The sequence below is a fragment of the Fundulus heteroclitus genome, chromosome 13 (assembly GCF_011125445.2).
Source record: "Fundulus heteroclitus isolate FHET01 chromosome 13, MU-UCD_Fhet_4.1, whole genome shotgun sequence".
Lineage (NCBI taxonomy): Eukaryota > Metazoa > Chordata > Actinopteri > Cyprinodontiformes > Fundulidae > Fundulus > Fundulus heteroclitus.
Genome location: NC_046373.1, coordinates 31,457,344 through 31,466,980, shown reverse-complemented (window position 1 = coordinate 31,466,980; position 9,637 = coordinate 31,457,344). Strand labels below are relative to the sequence as shown.

Here is a 9,637-nt window from a genome sequence, read left to right as displayed (position 1 = left end):
TATCCTAAACTAGTTTTCTCTGCCCGGACACAAACTGATGAACAGTGGAGGAAGTTTGATGGGGAGAGAGCTGCGTGGTGGGTTGTAGCTGCTCTCAGTTAGCCACTGGGGCAAGCATCTGGGGACTGGAACCGTCTGTTCTTAGGAACCTGTAATTCTTTCAGATCCTTTTCAACAGGAGCTCAGACATACAGTTTAATATTCGGCCAGGGACACTTACTGGATACACAAAAAGCAGACTGTCCTTTTTCTTGGATCCAAGGAGTCTTCAAAGATTCTCTCAGCCAGCAAGATCATGACATTCACGCGTGTCCCCGCTATGCAGTCTGGTGGATCTGCGGGGAAAGAGCCCTGCTTTGCCTATGCTTTATACCTCTGTACCAGGGATGCCAGCTTTGAAATTGCGTCCTGGAAGCTGTCACAGAAACAGGTTAATACTGTGCATTCTGGGATTTAGAGTTTTACCAGTCTTTTTTTTTCTGTGTGTAGTTCAGATGTTGTGCTTTATCCACAGCTGGATTCCAACACCTCCAATGCTTCCTCACTTACTGAGGATGACGTCATCATGTTTGGGAGGAGGCCAATGATTTTTTTTTTTAGAATCAATTTTATTCATAAAGGATCCTGTAAAGTCATTACCACTGAGAGCTAAGGGAATGGATGGATGAACAGAGCCATGATTCAGAAATATTCTGTGCAGGAGTGATGCTGAAAAACTACTCCATGCTTGTTAATTCAAGACTGGACTATTTTACTTCTTTACTATCAGGAAGTCCACAAAATGCAGTTCAAAGCTTCCAGCTGATCAAAAATGTTGCAACACGAGTTCTGATGAAAAACAACAAGAGGGATCATATATCTCCTATGTTAGCTTCCCTTCATTGGCTTCCTGTTAAATCAAGAATAGAATTTAAAATTCTCCTTCTCATGTATAAAGCCCTTAATAATCAAGCTCCATCATATATCAGAGCTCTGATTACCCCGTATGTTCCTAACAGAGCACTTCGCTCTCAGACTGCAGGTCTGCTGGTGGTTCCTAGAGTCTCTAAAAGTAGAATGGGAGGCAGATCCTTTAGCTATCAGGCTCCTCTCCTGTGGAACCAACTCCCAGTTTTGGGCTGTGATGCAGACACCCTGTTGACTTTAAGACGAGGCTTAAAACTTTCCTTTTTGACAAAGCTTATAACTAGAGTGGCTCATGTTACCCTGAGCTACCCCTGTAGTTATGCCGCTATAGGCTTAGGCTGCTGGAGGACATAATGACCACGTTCCCTCACTTTGCTACACTGTACTACTACTCGCCAATTTTCTATTGCTTGCTGTTATTTCAGCTTTTAGCTTTATGTTCTCTGTTTTGTTTCTCTTGATGGTAGCTAAATCTGGCCTGGTATTCTCTTTAGTTGCGACATTGTGCTGAAGGGGGGCATCGGCTGAGTTCTGCCAACGCATTCACGTTCTCCTATAGAGGATACAATTGGCCTTGTGTTACAGTGTTTAGCCGTGCTTTTATCATAAACTAAGCTATTGGATGAGCTTTTACTACAATAGTATGTGCACTCTTTCATTCTCTAGATCTGGAAACTGATTAATAGCTTATCTGCTTAGCTGTGTTTATTTCCAGAATGAAGCCACCTATGGATCTAGTACTGGTCTTGCCCTTTTACTTTTCTCTAACATAAAGGCCGAGAACCACCAAACCGTTTGACCCATCCGATCCGACGGATTTACAGATTTTTCTCCTGACCTACTGCGTAAAGATGGTCAAGTGAATACCCGGTGGTCTACGGACCACCGGAAAGGTGGTCAAGTGACCACCGGGTATTCACTTGAGATTATGTGCCGCAAATTCCACCAAAATAAACAAGCTGGGCAGTAAATGTAAAGCTGCAGTGGCTGCTCGAACAAGGTCAAAGAAGATCACTGTTTCACTTTCTTACCTCTTTCCTGTACCTCTGATGTCCTACCATGAGTGAGTACATTGTTTATTGAAATGTTTTATGTTGGACTGTTTAGGACCGAAAGCGAGTCTACCCAGCAGCATTGACTTCAACCAGGTGCAATTGCAACGACTTCATATGATTTTTTCCGTCAGATCAGACGCTAATTTGGATTTGGTGTATCTTGGCCTTCAGAAAGTACTCCTGCATTAGTGACTGTTGTGTGTCCCTTTTCCACAGTGACTATGATTTTACTTGCTACGGGTGGTTTTCCATCACAACTGAAGATGGCGCCAATGTAGGTGTGGTTGTTACAGCAAGGCGGCGCTGTTAGACAGAAAGGAGATGTGGACAAATGTTTGAAATGAAATTTTGTGCTCCTCTGATTTGGTGCCTCCATCTTCGTTCAGCCAGTACCTTCTGTCACTATTGTTCATGATGTTAAATGCGACGGGTTTGATTGTATTTCTAGAGTTACTCTTGTAAAGCAAACAGTGACCCCAACCCCTAACTAGTCAGAGAGCAACAGCCTGCTGACGTGACGTCTTCAGGCTGACTTGCTGCGCTTGGAACCATATTGAAGCTAAACTTCAATACTTCAATACTTTTCCGCAGGTACTAAAAATAGTAACGGTCCCATGTAACCATTACCAGTGGAAAGGCCTAAAAATCGAAATGCTCAGAGTTGTTACTGTTGAAAAGGGACTTTAATGTCTCTGCTCTGCCTTCTCAAATCTGTCTTCTCAGTCGTGGCAGAAGGCTGTGCACCCTGACTCTGGTTCTGCTGGAGGTTTCCTGTTAAAGAGGAGTTATCCTCTCTGCTGTTGCTACATGCTTGGTATGAGGGATTGCTGCAAAGTCAACAACACAATGCAAGCAACTGTCCTACATGCTCATCTCAGAAGAATAGATGCTGCAAGTCAATGACGTGATGCAATCTTCTGGATTTCCTAAGATAGAAAACTTTGAACCAGTCTGTCTGGGTGAGGTGTTGCGAATTGGTGCTATACAAATGTAATAAAACTGAATTCAGATGATTTTCTGGTAAACTGCCAAACGAACACCAAAAGCACAGCAACAAAACATGCTGTTAAAATGTGCCTTGCAGCATGCAGAGTGCATACTTTTCCATTTGAGCGTAGTGTGTGGTGCAGATAAAAAAAGGAGAGGAAATCTATACATAGCACATTGTTTTCACTGAGTGACCAAGTCACTGTTCACAGTAACTGAGGAATAGTGCTTTCTGGGATAATCTGCACCCATCAGTTCTCTAAGGTGTGATGTTAACAAATCATAACAATCTTTTAATTTTTCAGCACCTTTCAGGTTTATAGCTATATGATCCAAAATGTAGAAAAATGCATTCTTTACTTTGAGTCCATTTATAAAGTGCTGAAAAAATGTCCACTGGACATTTTGAGCAGAAACAGGCCCACAGCGTTACAGATCCTCCACCGTACATGATAGCAGAGATGAGGTGCTTTTCAACATACTGATTTCCTCTTTCACACTTAGCTCAACTGGAGTGCCTGTTGCTGAAAAACTCGATGTTTGTCTCACCTGGCCAAAGCTCGCAGTTTTAGTTAAAGTCCTACACAGTCGAGCTAACTCCACATGTTTATGGTTGTGGTGGCGGCACAGAAACCAGTGACATCACTGCTAACCTGTTAGCGCGTGGATACCGTTAATGGTAGTGAAAGAAATGGACCTCTGCGGACAATCTACACATTTATGAGGCCTGGTAATAAATATGAAAATGTTGCATATGTACTAGATTTCAATAATGTAAAATGAGACCTCTGTGGTCGTTGCTTCCAAACAGTTAACAAAAAGAAGTAAAAACAACTGAGTTCATGTGAGTTTATTGACGTGTAGAAGTCATTCACTCTCTGGGATTAAAATAACCTGGAAGCGCTAACTGTGGTGTGAGGGACACATTTGTTGACTGAGTCAATGCACACAAGGCGTACAGGAGTGTAACGTATCATTTAGCCTACTTGTTCCCCCAGGCACTCAGAGAACATCCTAAATCTATGACGTAACCTGATCTCTATGTGCAGATGGATGGTGATGATGAAGAGGTTGTCATATCGTTCATGTTTCTGTTTTTTTTACCAACTTTGATTAATAAACCATAGTTTTTAAGACCAGATCAGTTATGGGTTAAAGCCCAGATTAAAGCTAGGGTCAGCGATTTATCCGGAAGTTTCCCCATGTCCCTGTTAAATCTCTTCTGTTTCCATCCATCCACGCTGCCAGGGGTGTGACTTTGACAGGTATCATGGATTAATCTGATTGGATGAAGGAAGACACAACCCATGCCAACTGGCCAGGTGATGGGAGCTGCTCCTAGAGGACAATGTTGAAGAAACCAACTAGAGACTAATATTTATTTCATTTTTATGTTTACTGTGTCAACACCTTCCCCTGCAACCGTGATGACAAGCTGCTACCGTCTAGAACTCTATTAGTCTTCCTGGCTGAGGGTTCAACAACATTTTCTTTAACACACCCGCCTAGAAGTGCGTAAACGCAGCTGTAGACGACAAACACAGGTTACTGCAGTACTCTGCAAAAGCAGTCAGTCAGTCCGGCAAACTAGTGCATCACTGGAACTAGAGACGAGAAACACTCAACTTAAATTTTTAAAGTTATGGAGAAGTTAGGTTAGTAAAAAAAAAAAAACTTCCAAGCTGAGAACATCTCCCAGAGTTCTATTCAATCCATGTGAACATGGAGCACATGCAGACCTACCCAGACATGGACGTCCGCCTAGACTGACAGGCTGGGCAAGGAGAGCTTTTTAAACAGCCTAGACACCCCATGGTGACTGTGGAGGAGTTGCAGAGAACCACAGCTCAGGAGGGAGAATCTGTAGACGGCTCAAGTATTTGTCATGGGCTCCTCGATTCCACTTTCTGAGAATAATTAGTGAGAAGGCAACACAGCTAACATCCTCTGCACTGGGATGAGTGTCATTTTACCTTCCAGCTCCTGTTGTGACTGTTGCCTTTTTGGAGTGCTCTTGAACTAATCTTGCTGGTTTTGTAATTAAAAATGTAACTATTGAAGTGGTTCTGCTCAGATCAGAACAGCATTTTGGTTGACAAAACATGTTGGAGAATACTGAGTACGGCCATAAACATTTGCCACTGTAAGATTTAAACCTGTAACAATTGTGTCCTCAGTCATTATCTGACAGTAGCCTTCATGATGGAACTGGATCCAGGTGGTCCTGCTTTGGATCTCAGCACATTGCTGCCTTACAAAGATCCAGTCAAGGCTGCTTTTTACAGCCATGGTTCTGTTTTTAGAAAACCACTCTGAGCAGATTTTAAACAATCCACTTTCTCACAATACTGAGGTAAACAAACATGTCCACCATTAAATTGTTTTTGTTTGTTTTAGAAGCGACTGGTCTTTACAGATCTGCTTTTTGCTGCCTCCCACCTATCAGCTGGCCCATTTCAGTGCTAAGAAGTCAAAGACAACACAGGCGTGTCACCATAAAAAGGCTTGTTTTTATTTGGATGAATGTACAGACGTGTGAGACATGGCCTAACGGTAGCGGTGCAGCTGCAGGGTGTTGCGCCTCTTCCAGGCAGCGCGGCGAGAGCCTCCGATGGTCAGGTGGAACTTGTGACCCTTGCCCAGACCACGGCTCTTCTTGCCTGCAGAAGTCAGGCCGCGCATCTCCCTGTGCTTGTGCACATCCTTTGTGATCCATTGGGTATCTGGGTTGCGTCTGACAGCCTTGTGGAAGGGGTCGATCAGAATCACCTCGAAGAACTTGTAGGTGGAGTCCTCGCCCACCCAGTAGGAGTTGAGCACTCGCAGGGCCCCGCAGTGACGACCGGCACGCTCCTGAGGAGACAACAGACAAAGATCAGCCACACCCACACAGGTAGTGAGTGGACAGAGGAAGCTGTGACCCGGCTGCAGAACCTCAGGATGCTCATGGTTTTAGTGTTTCTAGCCCAGACTGCTGCAGGTGCTTCAGCTCTGGACTTTATAGAAAACAGGGTTCATTGAAAAGCTGCTTCCTTGAATCCTGATCAGTGTGGAGATCCAGACAACTATTGAAGAGGTTCTGAGTGGGCACTGAGGTGGAGAGCGTTTTATTGTAACAAACGGTGGTGAACATGGCCAACAGAACCATCAGAACCTTACTAAACCCAAACAGCATGTAATAAAGAATCAAAGTCTTGGCTTTTTGCAGCAGGGAGGATCTGTTGTGACCAGAGACCCGTTAAATCTCCACGCTGCAGTCTGAGCAGCCGGCCTTAGTGACCCTCATGATGTCACATGAGGTGTGTGTTTTGCAGGTGCTAAGCTCAATGATTCATTTTCTGTGACGTCTTCATGGTGAGGAACTTCATATTCATGTGAACGGATCATTTTCCTGATGCGCGCTCTAAACGCTGTCCTTCATGAGAACACGTCTAACAGGAATGGGCTGAGAATGATTGTCCTCATCACCGGACCATAATTCAACATTTACTGATCGATAGACACATATCGACGACGATAGAAAAAAGGCTAAATAAAAAGTTCAATGTAATAGCTTTTCCTTTCTTCTGCATTCTAGCCTATCATGTAGGTTAATATTACAGTCATTACATTCTCCCAACCAATCACAATGCAGACTCAGGAACTTAGCTCCGCCCCCTTCTAAGAGTTCAGAGAGACCGTGTTTTTTTTTTTTTAAACTTAAAACAGTTTTGGTAAAAAGTTTGTTGGATAAAGGGTTGAGCTTGAATTCAGTGTGTTCTGGTTACATAGGTTGCTAAGCAACAACATAAAATGGTCAGGGCTGCAATTAAAATACATGCTTTGAATTTGTTGATAATCATCTATCGATCAATCTGATTTCTATTTTATTGATTTTTTTTATTTCGTCCAGCTCTACATCGATTTCTTACTGAATTAAGCGGTTATAAACAAATTAATTCAATAATAGTGCCAGCAGCCAACAGGGAGCTGAGCTCAGCCTTTTCCTGCTAGTGCAGCTCTGCATCACTTGTTCCTTCTTGGTGTTTGCTTCAAGGATAACGCGGCGATTACCTACGCCTGCAGTTCTGTCTAAGACAGTCTGTCTGCTTATGGACTTGTGGGCCATCTGGACTAAAGCTGGACGCAGGAAGTGGAGGCTTGCTGCTTCAGCATCAGGAGATGTGACAGATGCTTATCTGTGTATACCCACCATTTATTAATGGTCAGACAAAAACGCAGCAGAACATTCTGGCTCATTTTTTTTTATCAAAAAAACAACAACAAGCAAACTAAGTTTTTTGTTGATGAAAAACTAATAATCCCAACCCCAGCGTATATGTCACTGTGCTTTCAGCCCAGGTTTGGTTCCCTTATCTGGTGTGGAGGAGTGGGTCCACCATCAGGCTAAACAGTGTTTGTGTTTCAGAAATACTTCCAGTGGTCTAAACTCATTTAAGTTTTAGTTATTGGTTTGTTTTAATTGTTCCTGTTCATTTAAAGGCAGTTTGTTGATAACTTTAACCCCCTCATCACCTACCGTCTAAAACCTTATACTAACCGCTGCCACAGTCAGCCTGAACAGTTGTGCTACCATGTAGTGCAGCAGGTGCTGCGTGGTGAAAGCATGTTGGATTCTGGGATGTTGTGACACCAAATGTGCCAAATGTTGTGTAGCCTTACACTTGAGGGTTTATTTAACTTTAACCCTCTGAACTTAGATCAAGTCAGTGACAGTAACCTATTCTATGTGGTTCCCTTTAAGGACCTCAGCCACGAAGCCAAACGTTTAAAGCTGTAGAAACGACCAGGACGCCATCAGGAACGGCCCAGGTCAGATTTCTATCCAAGTCACCTGAAAATGACAGCCAGTCTTAAAAGATCCCTTCACACCCTTTCAAGTGACGTCCTGTTAAACGGATAATTACCTTAGCAGGAGCAGCTAACTGGTTCAATGTTAGGTCCTGTTTACACAAGGCCTCCAAACATGCTTTAAAGAAACGATCAGGCTTTTATAGAAGTGGGACATCCGTTGCCACGCAGCAGTGGGACAAGGAAATAACCACGCAAACAAACGTGTCTACCTGTCATCAGATAGCTGTTCTGGTTGGACATAACTGACGGGTTTCATTCGGCAGGACGCTCCAAATGGTTCCATCAGGAGGAATTTACCAACTAAAATGGTCAACGAGGTTTAAATGTTTAGGAACTACAGTTCAATTAACAGCTGTGCACGGGTGGGACGAGAGCTGCTGTGGCAACGCAGTGGTCCGTCTCTCTTGGTCTGTTTTGGTTCGCCGGTTGTTCTAATATGTGCTTCAAAGTAAAACAGTCAGACTAGTTCCCTATTCCATGTAAATAGGGAGTCAGACTGGGGGGGTCAGACTGGGGGGTCAGACTGGGGGGTCAGACTGGGTCTCCACTGCACCCAGCCCAACCGATGCTGACCCAGTAGAGGAGTCCCAACGTACCTCAGCGGTGGACTGCAGGCTGCGGGCGAACTTCAGCTGGTTCACACCGTGATGCACTGGCTTGCCGTAGGTCGCTCCCTTGGGGACGGGGCGTTTGCGGCCTCCGCGGCGCACCCGGACACGGTAAATGACGTAGCCTGGGGACAGGACATCGTGGTTAAACATGGCGGCGGACGCAGGAGTGGGGGGGGGGGGGCAAACCTGAGGGGCGGGCGCAGCACCCACCCTGCTTGGCTTTGTAGCCCAGCCGGCGAGCCCTGTCGGGCCTGGTGGGTCTCGGGGCGCGGTGGAGGTTGGACAGCTGACGGTACTGCCAGCAGCGGACGCGGAGCAGGAAGCGCATCACGTCGGACTGCTTCTTACGCCACAGCTCCTGCATATACCTGTAGGCTCCCATGTTGACTTATCTGGAAAAGAGAACACCAGAGCTTTACACACCAGCACAGTTCAATCATCCAAACAGGGTCCTGCTCTACTGACTACTTCACCAATCATCACTCTCAGTCACGATCTGTAACCTGGGACTAAGCATGCTTTTCATACTGTGAACCACGGGGATCCTTTTCCAGATTAGACCCTAAACACACTTCAGTCTCTGTATTAGCCTTAAAGCGCCAAACTACAGGCAGACATGACCAATGTGATGGAATCCCCGTCTAAACCAATCACTGGATCACTGTGTGGCTCCCCAGATAACCCATCCACGTTTGATATGCTACAAATAAAGCTGCCCCGTTAGCCGCTTAGCTCGTCCACACCACCTCTGTGGAGCCAACATTACGGACGCTGCGCCACAAACTACCCCAGACAGAAGAGAAAGTCACCATTAAAAGCCAAATGCTCCGTGTTTAAATGAATCCTGCACTCAGCGCGTTAGCGAGAAATGCTAACAGCTAGCGGTCCCAACAGCGTTAACGTCCAAGAGAAAACAGGAGTTTAATCAGTGGATTCACAGTATTTATCAATAAATAGTCAAGATGTACGGATGATAAATAACTCCGGAATCTATCCCCAAGGTTACAACAACGGATGAATCTGTACAAATGCTGATTTTTATGGATTGTGTTTCCAGCAGAAGTATGGGAAATCTCGCTTACTTGATGGCGAACCAGCCGGAAAGAAAGAGGTATTTTACCCAGCATGCCTTATCAGTTCCTGTGCTGCACTTCCTTTCCGGTGCTCATGGGAAATGTAGTTTTACACGTGTTCGTTAATTAATTATTTTTAAATTATCGTTAT

The 9,637-nt window shown here is 44.7% G+C and overlaps 1 protein-coding gene across 1 annotated transcript; it reads right to left on the bottom strand.

Moving 5' to 3' along the window:
• Window positions 1-5,438: 5,438 nt before the first annotated feature.
• rpl15 (ribosomal protein L15) lies at window positions 5,439-9,595 on the bottom strand. The gene is made up of 4 exons (XM_012879144.3): window positions 9,496-9,595; window positions 8,624-8,805; window positions 8,399-8,535; window positions 5,439-5,801 (listed from the first exon to the last, which is right to left on the bottom strand). The coding sequence occupies exons 2-4, from the start codon at window positions 8,793-8,795 to the stop codon at window positions 5,496-5,498; spliced, it is 615 nt and encodes a 204-aa protein (XP_012734598.1). The 5' UTR covers window positions 8,796-8,805; window positions 9,496-9,595; the 3' UTR covers window positions 5,439-5,495.
• Window positions 9,596-9,637: the final 42 nt, after the last annotated feature.

Bases quoted from the DNA above. Each gene is read 5' to 3' on its own strand.
- rpl15 (XM_012879144.3), bottom strand. From the start codon at position 8,795: ATGGGAGCCTACAGGTATATGCAGGAGCTGTGGCGTAAGAAGCAGTCC. The intron at 8,536-8,623 runs GTGGGTGCTGCG...TCCTGTCCCCAG, and splicing joins GGGCTACAAAGCCAAGCAGG to GCTACGTCATTTACCGTGTC. The intron at 5,802-8,398 runs GTACGTTGGGAC...TTGTCTCCTCAG, and splicing joins GCCTGCAGTCCACCGCTGAG to GAGCGTGCCGGTCGTCACTG.